Here is a 21,660-nt window from a genome sequence, read left to right on the forward strand (position 1 = left end):
TGCATTAAGTGTTTGCAGTGCCATGCTGCTATCACCAAGATTAGGTGTCAGACAATGGAGGTATGGTCTTGGGAACAAACAGGCAGGAATGGAAGCATTTTCTGTTTGAAACAATGCCCCTGGAAAGGCACAGACCTGTCTGCTTTCAGCCAGGGCTATGGGAGACACCTTTCTCTCCAGTCATCCCAGCTGATAAAGTCCAGATTTTCTTTTATTTCTCTAGTGAAGAATCAGCAGAAGCCTTACAGTCATGCATTGCAAATAAGCCACTGAACAGTGGGCTAAGAGAGAAAGGAGAAGAAAAGCCATCTGCTTTCTTGTGTATATCAAGTGTCTGGATTTTAGAATAACCAAAAGACACGGCGCTCTTGTCCTGTATTTTATTAGGAAATTAACAGGCTGATTGATAACCTGAAATTACATAGTGAATCTCATTTAAAAATGTTCAAAATCATGAGAATAATTTTGATTTCCATGAAAACATAATGCCCTGATACAATTCTTCTTTATGCCTGTAAATTTCTACACCCTTAACATTTACCTACTGTACAACAGAGAGGCTGGATAACTGTAACAGAATCTGGAAAGTTAAATACAGGATATTTAATATAGGACTTTCACTGCAGTCCAAGTCAAAGAGATGAAATGTTGGAAAGAAAGCCCAGAATGTGAGAGTTCCCTATGAGGAGGCTCCCTGTGATCTAATTTATTATGCATCAATATTTCAGATTGGTAGTATTGGTCAAAAGACTGGTAAATAAACTGCTGTGCCAAGGTGTGAGGCTTTAGGGCATCCCCCAGGAGAGGGAGAGCACTGTGGGGCACAGGCTGTGCAGTGAGGGGGACAGGGTGCACTGGATGTGCAGGATGCTCAAAGTGCAAGAGCTGATAAATTTGTCTGCATCTCATTTCCCCAGCAGTCTGAGGTACCACTACCACCAGGCTGTTTTCCTGAGGCTGTCAGCTTTAAAGACTGACACAATTCAGGTGCTGAGTCTCTGTAAGGGCTCGGTAATTTCAGCCTTGGTAATCAAAGCCCAACTCCTGCTCACCTTGTGTGTGTGAGAGCTCCCACTGAGCCAACACTGTTGGTTTCATTGCAGTCATCCTGTGGGGCAGCGTGGTTCAGCCCCATGGGTCACAGCTCAGGCCCTCAAATCTCTAGATAAAGAGCTGGCACTTGCCAATACCAACCCACTCTTGAAGGGGGTTGAGTTTCTCAAGGCGTTATTCAAGAAAACATTAAAATTGCCATATGTGCTGTGTGGATTAGAGATGTTTTCCTGAACTGAAGCCTTGATTCCTGCAGGGATTATGGATGTTCTGTGAGTGGCCAGCTCAAACACTTGACCAGTGAAGTCCAGCCACTTCAGCCTCTTGTATTATTCTTGGCATCTGTAAGCTGAAAACCAGTTGATTTAAGAAGTAGAATGCCTTCATTTTAAAATGCTCAGGACAAGTACATTCAGACCACTGTGTTTTCTATTTACATATAAATTCTTTGGCAACAATTTTCTAGAAAGCAGAATTTTTTTGCTATATAATACTTTATTGTCTCCCCATGAAAAACTGATATCTTAGAAAATCTATAGCACTTTCCACTATAAATAGTATTGTTCCAGATTAAGGATTAGTTCCTCCCTGAAGAAAAACAGATTTTAAAAATCTGGTCATTATCTGATAACTGTTTATGTAGTAACACTAAAATAAAACAGAAAAAGAAAATAATTCAGTATGTGGTTTGTTATTGTCTAGAATGTTAGTGTATGTTTATACAATAAAAACAACATAAGTTATCCTAGTTTGTTTTAAAAACCTTAGTAATAGAAATAAATTGCTATCTGCAGATTCATAAACAGAATGCATTTTTTTCCTTCTAAGTTCAAGTATTATTAGAATATTATTATTACTATTATTATTATTATTACAGGAGCTCTAAATCCTTGCCATTTTGCCTGTTTTACATCATTTTGGTCTTTTTGAGAAATAAGTTGTGATCATTTGTTCAGGAGCAAAATCAACGTGGAGCTTCCAGAAGTTTTGCCTGGTGGAAGACAGCCTGGCAATCCTTTGGCTACTGTGGGTAACTTCAGCATGTTTGAGACTAGTGGTGTGGATACAGCAGTTACACGATTTCTTGGTTGGCTGATGAACTTAATTTCCCCCTGGCTCTCAACACTCAGTCCTGTTCAGAGGAGAAAAGTAGGAACAACCCAACCCAGGCTTGCACCACATCAGGAGATGTCATCCTCGTTCCCTGCCGGTACTGTCAGCTGCTCGTAGGTGGGCAGGGTGTTGTTGGGGAGGAAAAGCTCGGAACTGACGCTGCTGTTGCCTCTCTGAGATGATCTGTTGTTGCCCTGATCCCCCTGCTGACGGGAGACCAGATGATGCAGCATGTCCGTGATGAGGTTCAGCTTCTGGTCCATTTGTGTCACCTACAAAGGCAAAGGGCAGAGTTCTTCAGGAGCAGCGTGCAAGAAAATTGCAACAAACAGGGTAGGATATGTGTAATATTAATTAGGATCACAGCAACCTCTGTGAAGATACCACAGATTCACAGAGATCATTAGAAATTTAACACAATAGGTCAGGGTTGGATGGGGACAAGTTTGCTAATACTCACCTCTGGTGTATGCTTTGACACTTATTTTATATCTGGCTGAACACATGACAAATGGGATTTTAAAGAGATCTGCTGTGATAGAGAACTAAGTCCCAGAACTGAAGTTCTGTGGGCTTTTCCTGGTTAGTATTGTGTCCATATATATTTTTTTGTTAAATGATAGACTTGTAGCATGCTACTCTGCCCTCATAATACCAATATGCTCTAGTAAATAGCTGCTTGACTTGCAGTGATCTAATCAACTCTTATGAGTGATGCTCTTTGCTACATTTGGGTTCAATTAACAACTCAGGCCACAAAATGCCCATCGGTGTTTTTGCTGCCATGAGTGAATTGCAGCTGGGAGTGGAACGTGAGTCAGTTTTATGCTCTCAAAACCCAGTGATACAGCATTCCCTAGGACTGCCATCTGAAATGACATGATCCCCAGCAAGCCAGAAACCAAGAATTCTAAGATGGCTGAAAATTAATTTCTTGACTGCAGGACTCCAGGTTCAGCCTGTATCTATAATGCTCATTTTCTTCTTTAGACAGAGGCTCCTTAAATTATTTAATTTCTCTTCTCCCCCCACCTCATTTTTTCTGGCATTTCTTCTAATGTTTAGGAGAAAATATAATTAAAAAGCTGATACCTAAGAGAGGTTAGGTTATGGATGTTTTTTGGCATGCATTTGTGGTTCTCAGAGGAAAATTGAGAATTAGGTGTTTCTAGGAGTGTCACCCCTTTTATCTGGCATTGGGAGCCTCCTCTCTTCACTGAGCAAAATATCCCAAGGGCAAGATAGGCACTTCTAGCTTCAAAGTCCTGCCCACTCTCTGACCCTTGGTGTGGTAAAAGCATAAAAATTAGGCAGTAAGACTCTGCCTTATGCCTCCTAATTGCTTCTTCAAGCATAATAAGAAAGCCTTGATTTTGTCATTGCAGTCTCTGACCCATTGATCCACAGGGATCCCAAAACACTGAGTAAATTCTAGGCAAAGAGACGTAGTACTTTTTAGAAAGGGAAAAGAAAGCAAACAGAAAAAAAAAAAAACTGTGATAGGAATAAATTGTTGCCTAAAATATCTGCTAGAAAGTAGTGGAAGGCACATAAAACTGCCAGAGAGAGCATGAGTGGGAGCAATTTATATGTGCCTGGCTGTCATCCAAATATCACACAGGATAGTAAAAGACAGTAAGGCTGAGCAGAACATCAACAAACCTGGAGGATTTCAGCAGAGACTAAAATGTTTTTCCACCATAGAGAAAATGCTGGGTTTTTTCAAACACTTTGTACAACTGGTAGGGAAGCAGATACAGTGATTTAAAAATATGAGGTGCCAGAGATTTATACTTTGCAGCTGGTTTTGAAAACATTAGGCAAAGCACCCTAGATGGTACATGAAACACTAGTAATTCTGGATGGAAATGACTGTTGAAAGATGAGATTCTATGAAATGAGGAAGCTGAAGAACAGATAAGTTCAAGATTTCTAGAAGGAAACACAGATGGAAAACTGAGCATATCATCAGGTTCTCATTTCATCACTGTTTATTCCCTCCCTTAAAAAAAAAGACACATTTTGCCCAAATGGTGCCCATTACAGATGGCAAACTTGTGATGCTCCAAGTGTCACAGCACAAATCAGTGGTAGTGAAACCTACAAAAACACCTCATTCCTGCATCCCCCACTACCCAGGTATTGTTTGTTTTCTGAGACAACTCTTCTGGAAGGACTGCAGTGAAAGCCTCCACACAAACAGCTATCTTCAGAATGCAAAAGACAACTTTTCCTTCTACAAGATATGTCCTTTTGCTAACCATTCTAAATGAACTGGGGGATTTTTATATGCATATGTGTCTTAATTTGTGATTCCAGGCAGGGATTACCAGAGGGAACACAGGCTGGAGATATATCTGGAAAATGTGCATTCATGAAACTCTTGCAGTGATGAACTATTGAACATGACAGTAGGCTGGACTGAGATCTGGATAGTCCTTCAACAGCTGTGCATCTTGGTGATGAAGTACTGGGGAGAAGTGAGAAGTGAATATTCTTGCTGGGAAATAAATTCCCAGAGATAATTGTCTAATTTCTTCTAGGCAACAAGGCCTGGCTGCTGCAGCTGTGGAGTGCAGGAGGCCCACAGAAGCAGAGGCAGGAGCTAATTGCTATTGAGCTGAGCCAGATGAGATTAAAAGTAAAGACCTTTGTCGTCCATGTTCCTGCTCTTTGGGGTAGGGCTCTAAAGCCACAAAGATTTTGTGGAGGGAGGTCCAGAAAGCTGTTGGTGTTTAGTTGTTTAATCAGTTTTGCTTTCCATTTCCCAGGGGGTTCAGTGCCCCTGAAAGGCTTGCTCCAAGACATGCTGGACTCAGTGGTAGATTTTGGCAAGCACAGACTCCCATTGGCTTCAGTGGGCTCTGTACCAACCTTGGACTGAATCATCAATCCCAAACAGTAATATGTTCTTTGGATGTTACAAGAGTCTGGATTTCCGTACATGGATCTTCTGCTTCTCAGGCCTCTATCAGAAAAGATGACATAGGCAAACAAGGCAGCAGTGGGCCCCCATTTTTAATTCTGCCAAAGGAGTATCTGCTTAAAATATGAGATATTTTAAAAGGAGAAGTAAGAGCCACCAGAAGGCAGCTTCTACTGTCATCACAGGCCTCTGATGTACCAGAAAAAGAGGCTTGCTGGTGAACAGCCTGGCTTATTAACGTGCCCAATCTGCCTGTCATCATCCAAACACACATCCTGAAATACATCATTCACTTGCTTGCTGCAGAGATAATTATACCCACTAGAAAAATGTCATTGTGTGCAATATCCTTTTTATTAAGCCAGCTTTAGGCAGTTAGCATGGAGAAATGTATCATCCCCCCTGAATCATACTTTCAAACACATTTACTTGATTAGAAATTAGCTCTGATGCCAGAAGGAATAAAAGTAAAGCAAACAGAAAAACTGCTGATGTTGCTCTAATCTTAACCGCTTTGAACAACTCTGATCTCTCTCCTTAAAACAGCAAACATTGTTAATTACATAGAAAAATAACTCAGACTGATTTGTTTCCTTTAGGAAAAACTAAGTAAGCTCTTTGTAGCTGATTTATGTTTCATTAGAAGCATGATGTCTGGATGATTAGATTCTTTATATGCAAAATAATTTCCTTTGTATTTCACAGTTGTTGGGAAGAGGAAGCAGTGTTTGAAACTTCAGAAATTACACACCACAGTTATTCCTAAGTCTGACTGAAATATTGTATGAATACAAAATCTTTCCATCCTCTAAGTTAAAAAAAAAAGTAAAAACCCAAGGATCATAGATTGAGCACAGATGGAGAGAAGATTTAAACAATTTTGAATCTATCTCAGAAATGAATGAAATACCATCCATGCAGTGCACTGAGGAAAAAAACAACCCAAAACCAAATAGTTCCTCATGAAGGCTGAAAGGTTAGCACACAGATCTTAAATGTCACATCAAGAGGAAAAGTTAAAACATGCAGTTATAATAACCTCTCTCTGTCTCTCCTGTAGGCTCCCTTCAGGTGCTGTGGAAGGCCAGAAGTAGGTCACTCCAAAGCCTTTCTTTTCCAGGCTGAGCAATCCCAATTCTCACAGCCTTAGTGACATCATTTACAAAGGTAATAATATTTGCGAAGGGATCAAAGGCATTCCAGGAGGTGCTACTGAACAAGACAGAGACTGTTCTTGCTGAAAAAGCAAAATAATTTCCAATTAAAATTGTCTATTATTTTTTATCTATTAAAATTCCGCAAATATTCACACTGTATCAACTTGAAACACTTCGTAATTTTAAGCTTTCAGAAAAAGTTCATGGTATGATCTGGAACATAGTATGAGGCAATGAATTTATTTCCTTGATTTTAAAAACAAAACGACCAAACCAAAACAAAACACAGAAGCTTGGTTGGCTCCAGGGACAGCTCCAGGGACAGAAGGGTCTCTTTTAAGCTCCCCTGTAATGGAGAACTAAAGGGTAGCACTTTGGAGACCTACTCCCAAAACTAATTATAGGAATTTACCAGGAAAAGGCAATGACAGACACAATTACAGAGCTGAGTGGAACAGTATTTTCAGCCACGAGAAGCTGAAGGACAAAATTTTGAGTTTGGCATAATTTCAGCCACAAAGACCACAAATTATTAATAGGTTATTCCAAGTATTGCTCCATAATCTGCAGAGATCAAGGTTGATTAATACTGTTGATTAAAGCTGTGTCATCTGCTTGTCATTCTCAGACTCAGAGATTTTAAAAGTAAATATTAAGGGTAAAAATCACAGTCCCTTTGAACAGAATGCTGTTTTATAACTACCTATGTTCTTAACATGGTTCACTGATTAAACAGATTGTTTTGTCCATAATGAAGAGAATTCTTATCAGCTCAGTGGGTTCAGGGGGGCTGTCCTTGTTCCCAGTAAAGAGAGCCAAGCATGAAGCTGCTAAAGGAAAAGAGGGAAACCAGGATGCAAGCAACACTTAGCTGAATGAAAATGTGATAAAGGAAGATTTCAGCTGCTTTTACAACATTAAACTCCCAAGTCTGCTGCCTTGACTTAAGTAACATTCATTCCTGTGGGTGCAGCTTTTTGGCTCAAAGAGAACTAATTCTTTAAGGCAATTTTTCAAAACACCCAAAGAAGATTGGGGAGACCTTCATGTATTCAGCACTTCTAGTAGCCTCTTTCTAAGGAGGACCCTATTGTTCTGCAGTGTAGCAAACTTCTAGTGGAATAAAAAATGATGTTTTCTTTGAGCATCTCTCCATGTTGTATCAAATCTCTAATGTGTCTGCTGTTCAGGACCATACTGAGTAATAAGGTAGCTTTATCTTTCATAAAAACACACAAAAAGGTCCTTTCTGCCAACAAAATAATCACCAGGCACACCAATGACTCAGCTGGAAAGAAGATGAAAGGCAAAAAATATTCCAGAACTTATGATACCTGTTAATGGCAATGTTAGGAAGGAATGTATCAGTATTCAGTGGTACTTAACACTGAGACTGTTCTGGAAGAAAACGTGGTTATAAATCACAGTTGTCTTTGGTGGGATTCTTCCTATTTAAGTTCTTCAGAATACTTGAGGAAGCTTCAGAGAGAAATTCCCCTGGCTCCTCTTCTTGCTAAGTCCTCTCACATGCTGGTATCAGCATTTCTAAAAGTCAATACTTTATCCCAGAGCATAAAAGTTTATGCTCAGAGGACAGGAACAGAAATGATGTTAGAGGTGGCTTTCTAGAGGAGCTCAGGGATAGGTATGGGAATCCTCACAGACAATTGATTTTAAAGATTTCTCTATTATAGTGGCACGATCAATGGTTTCAGTATTGTTAAAGAACGTTTCTTTCTTCAGGTGCATGATTCTTCAAAAATTATGGAATGTGCCTCCCTTCCACTTGCAATGCCCAAGATCCCGGATTCTTGCAAAACCCCCTATCAGAACTTCCATCTTTGATGTGTTTGTTTTGTTGCCTGAGATGAGGCAGCAGTTTTGCTGGAGGTTATATTCCTGCCCCTGAGGTGTTTAAAGGAGAATGCAATCTGCATGAAGGGAGATTTGCTCTCCAGACTGTCTGTACTTTCTCTTGAGAGTTGGCCAAAGAAGAAAATATGTGTGTGGCGTCCAGGGGAAGGATAGAAGAAATGGAGCCAGTGAAAAAAACACTCTACTGTAAGATTGATCATTGCTCAGAAAACAGGAGGGCTGAGCTTCTGAGGAACAAAATTGACAGGTTTTGAGGGTTACATGAACAAGTCTCTTTCTAGTCAATGAAAACATTATATGAACACTGTAACCACTGTCTTAACTGACAAATAAAATGGGTATATTTCAGGAAAAAAGCATCTTTGGAAAGAAAGGCACTTGCTACACCCTGAGTTCTAAAATCAGCTCTCTTGCCTAAAGCTATCAGTGACAATCTCTGCTTTGAGATACTAAAAATTGTTCTGTTTTTTCAATAAACTTAGACTGTTGCTGCTCTCGTCTTGCTGTGTATTTTTATAGGAAAATATTTATCTTACACTGCTCAAAAGCGTAAAAAAACCACTTATTTTTTGTAGTAAGAGCCCTTGAACAGCTGCTGAGAATTCACCATTGATCAGGGTGTGCTGCCTGTGCATTCAACAGAGGGGGATGACCCTGCGGAGAAAATTTTGAGCCACTGAGCCAGGATCACAGCTCAGCAACAACCAGGATTTATAAACCAGTTGCTGGCTCTGATTCTCCAGAAGTTATCTTGATATCAGTGAACTATTACAAAGGGCTTGACTTCTACAGTAAATTTCTAATGTACTGTAAAGAAACTCAATTTTGTACCACAGTTTTTAAAAATTCCTTTGGGAATTAAACTAGCAACACAGCACATAGCCATTTGGTTACTGACTGTAATACCTGTAGCACTTTAAAGTAATTTTTGTTTGTTTGAAGAATTTTGTTCTGGTTGTGCAGCACAAGATCTAGAGTAGCAAATGCTCAAGCTATAGGAAATGGGAGAAATTACACGGTTGATTTATGCATCTGTTCTTTCTATTAGGATTGGGGAAGCAATTTTGATTAGCAAGTAACTAAACTGCAGAGAATAATTTTTCTTTTCCAAATGTTCTTTTTCTCAAAGAAAAGCATGTTTTTCTAAAAGCTTCCTCAAAGTTTCTGGAAATATGACACTTCTGGTTAACTATTCACTGAGCTCCATTTCTTTAATGACTCTTAGGAGAGGGCAGGTTACAACTATAATGTCATTTTTCAGATTAGGTGTCTTCCCTGAATTATATTTGAAACCAGTGGCAGTAAGAGACATGCTCTGATGGGTCAAAAACTGAAAAATTGATGAAAAAGCCACTTCAGTAATATGTGATGGAATAAATAATATAATATGAAATACTGCAGACCAAATAAAGACTATTAGCAGCAGGTTATCAAAACTCTCTTCTATGATACTGCCACTTTTCCCTATGAAGAAATAAGCAGCAACGACAGATGTTGTGCTTATGTAAGAGCGCAATTCCTTTAAGATTTTAAAAATTTTGAGGAATAAGTAGAAATCAAAGGTTACAAACAAATTGGTTTGGTTTTTGACAGGTCACCTTCATAAGATTATTCATCTATAACTTGCTGCTTGACTGACAGAAGCAAGGTAAGATGAATACAAACCACTCCTAACAAAGAGGTCGGTAGGATGCTGCCAATTGGGAGAATTAAATTACAGGAGAGTGAAATGCATTTGGTCATGGACTGTTAGGGAGTGTAAGACCTCGAAAGATTTTGGAACAGCACTTCTTTTAGCAATTTTTTTTTTTTGGTTCAAGGTAGAAGAGGGACAATTTAGGCTAGGTGTAAGGAAGAAATTCTTTGCTGTGAGGCTGGTGAGGCACTGGAACAAGCTGCACAGAGAAGTTATGGATGCCCCATCCCTGGAAGTGTTTGAGGCAGGCTGGATGGGGCTCTGAGCAGCCTGGTCCAGTGGAAGGTGTTCCCATGGCAGGGGGCTGGAACTGGATGATCTTAAGGTCCCTTCCAACCCAGGCCATTCTGCGATGATTCCATGATTCTTTTAGAAGTGGAGAGGATTCAGAAAGGCTTGAGGGTAAAAATGTTGGGAAGGGATGACCTAAAATGCTGTTAAGTCAAGACAGGAATGAGAACCATGATGGATGTGGCTGCAGGAGATGGTCAGAAGCAGGGCTGGAAACAGCTGCCCTGAAGAAGAGAGCAGAGAACTGGGGTCCCTGTTCAGCGCTTTTGTTGCCATTATTAACAACTTGCAAAAATATTTGGCTTCTTTAAAGCAACCAAACTGTTGGAAATCAGCTTTTCCTGAGAGCCTTTCTTTAGTTCTAGGTGTAGTCTTGGGCCACGAGGCCCATCTGCTGCCTCACCACTCCCCAGGCCTGTCCTGCTGGCCTCCCAGCACTCAGTCCATGCCCAGATGTGTGCAACACTCACAGATTTATCTGGCATCCAGAAGGCTATAGCCAAGCAATTAAAATTTGTGGTTGACTCTTGTTTTAGATAAATCAGACGAGACTTAAAACACATGGAAATTTTCAAGTTAGAACAGCATCCAAAATCTACAGTCTTTGGCCCAGCACTGCCTCAGGATACAGCATTTTTTTTTTTCTAAAATATTACAAAGGTCAGATTTTTTTTTTTTTAACCCTTTCCTCTAAATTAGCAGTGTATCAGTAGATAAACAAGGGAGTTTGGAATATTTTTCCGTCCTTGCATGAAGCCAGGAAAGTGAAGGTGAGGGTCTATAAATATAACTTTCATCAGAAACTGCTAAAGATGATCAAATCCCCCTATCCTATTAACTGAATACTCTGATATTTTCAAGAATTAGCTTATCTTCATTAACTTTAGCCCCACCTTCAGGAAACGGTATCTCTCTGAATAGACACAACTTTCCTCCCGCTCTGTTTGAAGATAAGACATGAGTTGGCAAGAAGGGAGGGATTTTTTCTTTACAAGTGAATCAATGATACCAGAAGTATTAGAAGTTAACGTATCTGCAAAAATCGCTGGATATCCATCCAGCACCATAATCATAAACAGCTTCCCAAATTATGCTTAAATTGAAATCCAGCCTTATGGAGGATGGGAAACAGGCTTGAGATAACAAGAAATATAGAGGAAATATTGATCAAAGAAACCAGGGAAAAAAGCCCCTTATCTCTGTGTAATAGTTTGAATAGTGTTCTAGAATAAATGATGGTCATCTGCAGGGCCAGGAGTTGGACTTTGATGATCCTTGTGGGTCCCTTCCCACTCAGGATGGTCTATGATTTCATGTTTAGTGCATCTGCAGCAATGTGCAAACTTGGGTGCACCAAAGCACAGCAGGTAAGTCCTGGTATTGCCAGCACAACATGGGAGAAACTGAGGCAGCACAGTCAGCGGCCCACCTTCAGATACAATAAACATTCCTAACATCAGCTTGGATGAGTGTCTCTAAAAAAACCTTAAAAATGCTCTCCCTGTCCTGGGCACATCTTCCAGTCTCAAGGAAAACCTCACAGCACTTTTCTGGTTTCTATTATCGAGACAGGGGGTTGGAAAACAGGTTGGTTTCTCATTCTCCATCACCTTCTTGTCCAGCAAAACGTTTCTCCGTGGGGGTCCCTCTGGTTGAGCACCCCGGTACCTCTCTGCAGAGGAAAGAAAGGCTCTCTGTTTGGCTAACAGGCACTTGTATTTCAGATGCCTCAGCTCCACAGATGTGAAGAAAACTCCCTGTGGCTCTTGCCTCTGGAGGACCCTTTCTGCTGGCTGCGCCGCAGCCGTACAGCCTCTGAATATCACTCCATATTTTCCTTGTCAGGAGTTTGGCTGTCAGACAACAGCTTTCCCCAAGCTGTAGATTCCCATTCCCCGTGTGGAACAGTGGCATATTTACAGCACTTTGGGGTTAAAAAGTATAGAGTACAAGACCCAACTGGCATAAAAATATGTCCAAAACTCCTCTCCCCAACAAAATAAACCCCAAATCAACCCAACCCCCACTGTCCCCCTCCCCCCAATAAAGAAAGCAAAAGTGACTAATCTTGACCTCTCTCCAAAGGAGAATGTTTTGCTTCTTGAATCCTTGGCTCTGGCTCTTGTATGATACTGGGACTATGACTAATAGCCTCTTGCCAGAGTACTGCTGATAATTTCACCTTTGAGTAGCTGTTCTCATTCTGGACCATCATAGTATGCACTTAAGTTGCCAAGATTTTATTAAAAAAATAACAAAGAGTAAGACATACACTCATAATCCCCTCTGTTAGAAATACATTTTTCAGCTTTAACTGTAAGGTTTTGCCTGACAATTTTTCCTCCTTCCTCCAAACTGTTATTTTTCAGATGCCTGCTACGAAATGGTTCCCTTTTTCCTTCCTTTCCCTCAAACACTTTTTCTAATTCAAAACAGATTTGAGACTGCTGCTCTTTTTAAAGCAAATCTGCCATGTATCATGTCGTGTTAGGTCAGCACTGCTTATGTTATGCTTTGCACTTCACCCAAATGAGGCATCCATGCTGCTTTTCAAAGGGAATAAAGCCAGACTAGGTGCAGTGGCTTTCATGGCTGGAATAGATCCACATGTTATGGATCTGATCTTATGGCATGACACTGGGGAGGACATCAATAGCTGCCTTTTTGCTCAAAAAGTTAAAAACAAAGATAACTTCAACTGTTATCTCAAAAAAGTGGTTTGTTTTGGCCAGCTCCTTTTTCAGCATCCAGATTCTACTAATTATTTATAATTTGATAGTTTCTATATGGGCAAAAAGGGCAAAACCCCCTTAGTACTTAAAATGAGCTTAAAAATGAGTAACCATATGATGACTTCTGCAGCAATCAAAACTGGAAAGGTAAAAAGAGTGGGGGAGAGAAAGGGAGAGAAGCAATTACAACAACAGTGAGTTTTGAGTGAGTTTTCCCTGAGGGCTGCTGGTAATTAAACTAACGGCAACATGAATCTCTGTTTGATGTGGTCATGAATTTGTTTTCAAAAGAAAAATCTTTAAAAAGATTCTTTCAAGAGAAATTTTTAGAGAACAACCTCAGCATGAATAATTAGACCAGAAATACTTTGATAAATATTATTATGGGGAAGTCATTTATGGGCCATGGCATCTCAAGGTTAGAAATCCTGATGATAAATAAAGTGGCAAGTTTGCACCCATTTTAACACACAAAACCAGAGCTGTGTTCCTGTTGGCTTGAGCCTGCTCCTCAGAAAGGAGGCGGCCTCTTGTTTTGCCATTGCATTAAGCTTTACAAAGACACAGATGCAAGACAGAAAATTTCAGTGGGAAAGCTCAGTGGAACGAAAGAAAACCACACACAATTCCAAAGGCACTTTTCATTCCCAGGGGCTGCACAGAGATCAGAGGTGAAATTCAGTGGTGATAAAAAGCCTATGAGCCCACTCTACTCCCCCAGCCTTTCGAAATATCATTCAATTCTGCTGAAATCATATCCTTGGAAATATCTCCTTCAGAATCTTCTAAATATAAAACCACTTGCATGTGGTAGAAATTTAAGCATCCAGCAAAACCCCACTGAAATCCGGAGAAGATGCAGGTGATCTGCACCCTCTAAAATCAACAGACATCCCAAAAGCACATTTCATTTGTTTCATTTGAGCACTACAAAAAGTGGAGGCAGATACAATCAATCACAAGCCAGCAAATAACCAATGAGTGAACTAGAATGTAATATATTTACCAGTGGAAACTCATGTTTACAAGGAAAAGAAACTGCTTGTTGGCTGTCATGGTGTTATTCATAAAGGCAAACTAGGAGATCTTAGGGATACCAGGAGCAAAACTACAACAAAGGCAACCAACTGCTAATGAAGAAGGGTTTTCAGTCAAATTTCATGGGTCATACAAAGTCATTACCATGCCTGCAGGAGTTCAACAGCTCTGCCAGTTGAATTCGGGGGGAATGAAGTGATTATTTTGTTACACATTTTGTAGTTTTAAACATTTTTGCTTAACATTTCAAATTCTGAAGCCAACCAGCTGTGCAAGAATATCAGCTTCAATTTCCAGAGTTAACTTCTGACCAACTTTCTTGCAGAGGAAACCTCAAAAACAGGTCTTCTGTATACACAAGGTATCAAAAACTAGATTTTAAAGACTCATATCTGTTTCCTTTTTTTCCTACTGCTTAAATAAAACCTTATGGTGTTAAGCCAATTTCCCAAGACTTTGGAGGCTTCATACATTTGAAAACTAAGAGACAGATAATTTGACTGCTGCTGGTGGCAAGTTCTGCATGGGTTAACTTTCCCAATTCATTGCAGATTTCCCTCTGGTTTTGAGTCAGTTAAAATGTCAAGGCTCTTTCCCATAACATTTTAAGCTATAATGCCTTCAAAAGTAAGCAAATGTTCCTGACAAAATAACATGGTTGAAAAATGTAATGGATGACAAAGATAACAAAAAATCCTTAGTGCATTTCTTTGTCAGTAACTTCTTCTAGGAATACAGCCAGGCTGGGCATTTGTTTGGATGGTAAACCGTGACTCAAAAGTGGATCTCTTGGCAGCACAAGCAACTGCTCTGTGGTGGAAGCAAAAGGCTCACAGTCTTTCCTAGCTGATTAATCATTTTGACAGGCTTGAAGACTAAATGATCTGCCCAGCTCCAGATGTTAGATGTGCATCCACCTCTTACTCTTCTGGTTCTTAAGCAGTAGCCTGAATTGCTCATTCTGAAGATAATGATGACCATTTACTGTTCAAAACTAAAAAGGGCTTTGGGCTTTGTAATATTATATTATGATAGAGGAGGCTACTACACAAGATCACACAGCACATAGAGTCTAGACATGATGAAATGCTGGAAGACTCTTCAGGCAGAGGTGGTGACAGTCTTGACCATAAAGCTTTGTGATGTTTCCCCTCTCCATTTCCCCCTCCAGCCAGGACTGTTATAATTGCACAAAGACAGAGCATGAACACGTGGCTGGCTCTCTCCCACCCAGCCCCTGCCATCGAGGGCTGCACTATCCCTGTTAAATCAATAACAAAATGTAGCTTCTCAGTGATGGGGAGGCAGCATCTGTTCCACAGCACAGGGTCACACTCCTCAGCCTTCACAGAGAGGAACAAAAAGCAGTGATACAGCATCATGGTGGCATTACAGAAGGTACTGAACCCTGTCTGAGACAGCCAAAGAGCTCTACAGGATCTTCAGCAGCTGCAAGTCATGAGAGACACCACTTTAATTGTCACATAAAGGGTGCTCCTCCACAGAGGGACCGAGTTTGTCTTGGGCATTTGCCAGGGAGACTTCAGTGACAGTGGCACTCCAGGAAGGGAACAGCAGAGAGACAGCACCCTGTGTCTGAGGCAAGCTGCAGCCTGCTCCTCCTGGAGATTGATCACTGGTGTTCACAGGGGCCAGACCATGCTTTGCTTGGAAGATCTGGGTATCACCACACAAACTGGCTTAGCTGCAGGCATTTCCTATTTTCTCATTGCATATTTTCCTTGAATAAGTGAAAGAGGTTACTCTGGAGTAATTTGTTTTCTTTGTTCTGCTAATCTCTTTCGTTAAGTAATATTTTTGCCTCAGTCCAATGGATAGACTAATCAGCTACTCAGGAGAAATTCATTCACCCCTAATCATGCAACCTTTGAAAAAAGTTGTCACATTGTACCTACTAAGGACTTTACAGATTAAAATGCTAACATAATTCAGAATTAATAAAGATTTTTTTCCATCCATTTTCATGGATGGCTCTATGGGATTTGACTGATAGCTTTAGCTCTGACACACCTGCTCTGAAATGTGAAAGGTCTTTACCTTAGTCTCAAACATCACAGCTCCTTTAGGGTGCAAGATGCTTCTGCTCATAGTACCTGAACTGTTGATTTATATTTTTATGGAATCACAGAATGTCCTGAAAGGGACCCTAAATATCACCTTATAGTTCCAACACCCCTGCCATGGGCAGGGACACCTTCCACTAGATCAGGTTGCTCAGAACCCCATCCGACCTGGACTTGAAAAATACCAGGGCCATCAAGAAACAAACTTTTCAAGTTATATCTAAGTTTTACGATAAATCCAGAACAGCAGTGGGAATAACAAAGACTATAAACATGATCAAGTGCTTCTGTTTTCATTTTTGACCTCCAAGCCTCAAAATGTTTATTATACCCAGTACTCATGGCTGAAGAAATGGAAACAACAGAAAGTGAAAAGGCTTGCCTCAGGTTCTGCAGAAAACAATGTCTGAGGCAGGAACAGCACCCACACTGCCTGAGACCCCCACAACAACCACACCAGTGCATGCTTCTAGAAGGGACAAGGACTGCCATGATGACCCAAGTATCTGACACTGCCTTTTAAAAGCTGATTTTCAGAGAGGACACAGGAGGTCTGGTTGCACTTTTCTCTGGCTCAGGGAGTACTCACAGCGTACATGTGCAAGTGAGTACACCATGTGGGACCAGCTCTGATATGCATTATTTATACAACAGCTCTACTGACTTAAAAACTAATAAATCCACAGCCTGCAGATGATGTGCAGACACACAGACACATCATCACAAATATAACTTTATCTTGATTCTTTGTTCCCCCCCCCCTGTTGCTGCACAACAGAGCATCTAGTACAATAGCAAAATAAGCCTCTGGCTAAAGCTAAGCTTGTTCAAATCACAGCATCTCTCCAATGCAATAGAAATAAGTGCCATTTTCCAGGGAACCGTTTCTAGAGGAATTGTTGCTTTCTGATGTAAGGTAAGGCGATTTGGTTCTGAGGAAACGGCACGGCGACTCAAACTCTTTAGGGTTACTCGGGTTAAGAATACACGCAGGCACTAGTATGGTGGACGGTTTAAAGGCTTTTATTGTCTTGTCTCGTCGGGTTTTATACTCGGGAAAGTTTTTCTTTATGTCAGGGGGTCTTACTTTACTGTAATTGGTTAATAAGGAGTAGAAAGTTACTAATGTTAGGGGGGACTACATTTTTGGGTGATCTCTTATCACTAGGCGTTAGGGGGAGAGGAATCCTGCTGCTTTCTGTGACATCGCGAGATTTTCCGAGCGCCTGACTCTATCTACTACAAGGAATATTTCACGCAGAGGAAACGCTGTCAAGCTTGTTTGCAATGCATTGCTGCAAAATGCTCCACACTTCCCTTACTCTCTGAGTGCCCTCGACTCCTGGTGAGCTTTTCACTGAGGAAGATGCATGTATTTGGATAGAAGTGAAGCACGTAGTCTGTAACTTTGCACAATACAAGTGAAAGCACAATACAAGAGGTCAAAATGAGGTTTCTCTCCTTATGTATTGTAATTATGGTCTGTTTATAATTCTACAGTTAATTTAGGGCTTGTATGTCCCCGCTGGACAAAGCAGCTTGCCCTGTGTGGAAAATGACATTAACTCAATCTTTGCAGACTGTCCCTGAGCCTCCAAATGCTTTTGTTAGTACAGTGAACACCTGTACTAATTACGCACTTCACTCACTCGGGGGTCACTGCTCATGGCAAAGGTTTTAAATCAGCCACCCCAGGAGACAAGACATCATTATATTTGTGGAGCAGTCATTCCAGTGCTGCAAAACTAGGCAACCCTGGAAACAGATTCACACTCTGAAGTCTCTAAAGGTGAAAGACCGGGATACCCCATTGCTGGACACAAAATATTGGAATGAACAGAGAAAGTGAAGAGAGTAATCAGAAACTGCTGTTGAAATCTGAAGTTTAGCACTACTTTTAGTGATGCTGTGATTCTTCTGACTTACATGTTAATAACATTTTTTCCCCATCTCTCATTATGTACCAATTCCTGATACAGTAAAGCATGCCCCTTGTAAGCACGGGAGAAATGCCAAATAATTTAATTTTACTCACTTTGTGATTTGCATGTGCTATTTATGCACCTACAGTTATGCTGGAACTCAAATGCCAAGGTCAGCATTCATTTCTTTCACTGATGTAGTTCCCCATGAAGTCATGTTCAGTCCTTCCCAGAGAGTCCCTGTTCACACTGATGCTAATCAGCACTGGTACTTCCCTCAGCTCAATATGCAAAACGTGCAGAATCAATGGCACATTATGTGAAGACCAGCATCTAAGTGGCTGCAGGGGGCAGAGATATCTGCATTTCACATTACTCTTCTCCTAATCACTGCATGTAAAAGCTGTCAGCAGGTTTGTCACTGGGAAATCACAGAGCAGAAGGTTACTTTAGGTAGGTGCTGCCTTCAATTAAACACAGCCAAGGTGTCGTGCTGCCCCAAGTAACAGCATTTTCCAAAGGCAAGGAGCACTGAGGGTGTGGGCAGAGCTCTCCATCCAGCTTTTTGCAGCTGCTCTGTGCCCCAGTGCCATATATGGCGGAAATAAAAGGGAAGCAGAGGCAGGATTTGTTCAGAAATAGCAAAGAACAGGAGCCAGGGCAGAAAAATAATGGAGAGCCAGGGCAGAGAAGGGATCCTTGAAGGATTTGGCATCTTCACAACTGCCTACTATGTGAATGCTAAAAAGGATGCAAATGACCAAATACACAAATTCTTCCTAAGGTGCCTAGGAACTATAACATTCAAGCTGAAGGCAAATTTAAAATTTGATAATTTCTATCAAATTATCTCCCAACTCTTTAATCTGTACTTCATCTTTACAAGCACACAGCATAAATTTTCATCGACATGTAGATGCAAATTTTTTCTACCATTTGTGTGACCCTTTTCAGCCAGATTCATTAGGCAACGTTGGAAAAACAATAATGCCTTGAGCTCTGTGTACTGCATGAGCCCCTCTCTCTCCCTCGGCTGACTCAGGAACGGGACATGTTTTGCAACAATGTCGCCTAAATACACAATAGTCCCAGTTCACTCCTCTTTCATTCCAGAGTAAATGAGGAGTAAACTTATTGATGTCAATGGGATTAAGGTAATATAAATGCCCTGAAAAGATGGATCACAGTTAGCACTCAGAAGAGCACACTCCAAAGGTTTGTCCACTTGCACGCAACATATCCCCTACAGTAATAGAATCTAGTAAATGACACATGTCACTGCAAAGAACTCCTGTGACTAAATGGTGCATTGTGTAAAGCAAACCTTTCTTCAGTGCACAGAGACAGTCTTTTCTTTTACTTTTTAAAACCCAACCCTGTCATGCAAATTCTAGCCAAGCCTTCACTGTTCTGTTATTCAAATTTCTTAAAACTTCACAGCTTCATAGAAAACATACTATTAAAAAAAAAAAAAATACAACTTAAACAGAAAACACCAAACTTGGCAGGGAATATTCAGACAAACTATAGTCTTGGAAAAGAAATTGCAAGGTTTCTAGCATACACTGTAAAAGTAATGAAAACCAAAAGTTTATCTGAAGTGTAATTTAAAGAAATGTGTTTGCATTGTTTTCAGATAAAACAATCCTGAGGCCATGTGTAAAAGTCCTGAACTGCAGGACAGTAATGAGTGTGTGAATCAGGACTGTAAATTCCCTTGCTGTGGATGTGGGGGCCATCAGGAGCACACAGGATTGAGTCAGCACTTACCAAGGCACACACATACAGCCCAGGCCACTCAAGTCTCCCAACTGCCATTTATCATTTCCTGACAGAACAGTTTCTTGGCAGGCCTCCTTTAAAAACAATTTTTTTCCAAAACAACCAACCATTCCAGCAGGCTATGAATACCACTATAATTTGGTCTATTTTTCATATCAAGTAGACTATGGGCTCTGGTTTTCAGTTAATTAAAGAAACCTTCTTTTCAGATTTCCAAACGGCGTTTGCAGCAGGGTAGAACCCACAGTGAGCCAGCCCTAAAACAGTGCCAGTTACAGACTGAACCGTATGGAAATGGAAGGAAAATCCCCCAAAACATAAATAAACCCCGGGTTTGAAGTTGCAAAGCCCAGCTTACATAACACCAAATTTGGTTGCCCTGCCAAACTGTTAAATTTGGTCTCAGATGAAAATTGCTGTCTTGGGCTTGACTGTGTTTCATTCTCCTGAACGTGTAATGGCTCTGAGCTGTCTGTCAGAATTTGAACTCCAAATGTTGTTGTTGTTGTTGTTTATTATTACTATTCCTACTATACAGTAATAGCACTTCAGGTCCACACACAGAGAGAAGCAGCCCTTGCCTTGAAAAATGCATGATCTAAAAAGATGAGATAAAACAAGGGGTGGAGCAAAGATCAGATTTTCATTCCTGTTTTAAACATATGCAGCTGAGATATGGAGGGATTAAATGTCTTTCCTGTGCTCACACATAAAATATCTGGGGCTAAACCTAGGAACTGAACCAATATTTTTCAGTTTGAACCAACTTCATCTTCCTTCATTAACCCTTTACTTACTAACTACAAGTCTACTCCAACCTGTGTTTATAAGCTGAAATCTCAGAGCTGTGTTCAGCCTTTGGGCTCACAGGCTCCAAGCACAGAAGGGGAACAGCAGCCCTCTAACCTCTTGCAGGAATATATATGCTCAAATAACAGTAGTTACTCAGGAACTTATCACTTGAAGCTTTAAAAAAATACAGCTTAGGAAATAAAGTCCCACATTCTGATTTCTTATTTGGTGAAGGAAATCTGGATTCTGCTGTTACTCTGCAGAGTCCTCTATGCAAGCAGCCACAGAAACAACAAACTGTGCCATGCTTCAGGGAAAAAGAAAATAATCACTTAAGGGATGTCTCTAAACATCTGACCTGCAGCTCACACATTCTTACTAAAAAAAAAGAAGGGGAAGAAAGGGTAGTTACGCATCTTTCAGTAAAGAATTCTATTACTCGGCCTTCAGAAGAGTTTTGTCAGGCTCAGTGATGTGACCATTTAGCTGGGGAGCCTGTTCCAGTGTCCAACCACCCCCTGGGTGAAGAACCTTTTTCTGATGTCCCACTTGAACTTCACCTGATGCAGCTTCATTCCATTTCCTTGTGTTCTGACACTGGTGGCCAGAGAGAGGTGATCAGCACCTCCTCATCTGAATATTCCTAAGAATGTCTGATTTTAGATGCTATTACTTTGGTCAAATAAAAAGTCAAGGTTTTGTTTTGTTGTTGGTTCATCCATTTTTTAATTGGTGCTGTTGGGTTTTTCTTTTTTTGGTGTTTTATTGATGGGTGGTTTTTTCTTTTTTTTTTTTTTTTTTTTTAATAGAAAGAGTAAATGTACCTGGGATTCAACTCCCAGATGAATTTCAACTCTTCATTCCAAAATATGGATATAGGAGAACATCACAAAACACTTACTAGGTTTAAAAAATAACTACAATAATATGTAGAAAAGGATGTGTCTCTTCCTATCTTTTTGCTTGGAATAGCTGAAGCTTTTCAGCTGAAACATTCCTATAAATTTTGGTCTGACATGCCCCAAATGGAAAACTGCAGGAGAGCTGGCTAAATATGCACATAATTAAAATAAAGTCTTACAGTAGGTAATGTCTTACAAAGTTTTGGTAAGTATTTGAAGCACTCCTGACAGCCAAAATTAAGAGGTGTGTATGCATATTAAACCCTAAAATACAATTATTGGAAGACAAACTGCTTC

At 40.4% G+C, this 21,660-nt stretch overlaps 1 protein-coding gene across 1 annotated transcript in view; it reads right to left on the bottom strand.

Moving 5' to 3' along the window:
• Positions 1 to 366: 366 nt before the first annotated feature.
• Positions 367 to 21,660, bottom strand: part of KCNQ1 (potassium voltage-gated channel subfamily Q member 1) — a 332,636-nt gene continuing 311,342 nt past the window's right edge. The window contains exon 18 of the mRNA XM_063158638.1: positions 367 to 2,438. Within this exon, the coding sequence (XP_063014708.1) occupies positions 2,235 to 2,438 (204 nt within the window). The 3' untranslated portion in view covers positions 367 to 2,234. The remainder of the gene's footprint in view (positions 2,439 to 21,660) is intronic.

The sequence above is a fragment of the Melospiza melodia genome, chromosome 6 (genome assembly GCF_035770615.1).
Source record: "Melospiza melodia melodia isolate bMelMel2 chromosome 6, bMelMel2.pri, whole genome shotgun sequence".
NCBI lineage: Eukaryota > Metazoa > Chordata > Aves > Passeriformes > Passerellidae > Melospiza > Melospiza melodia.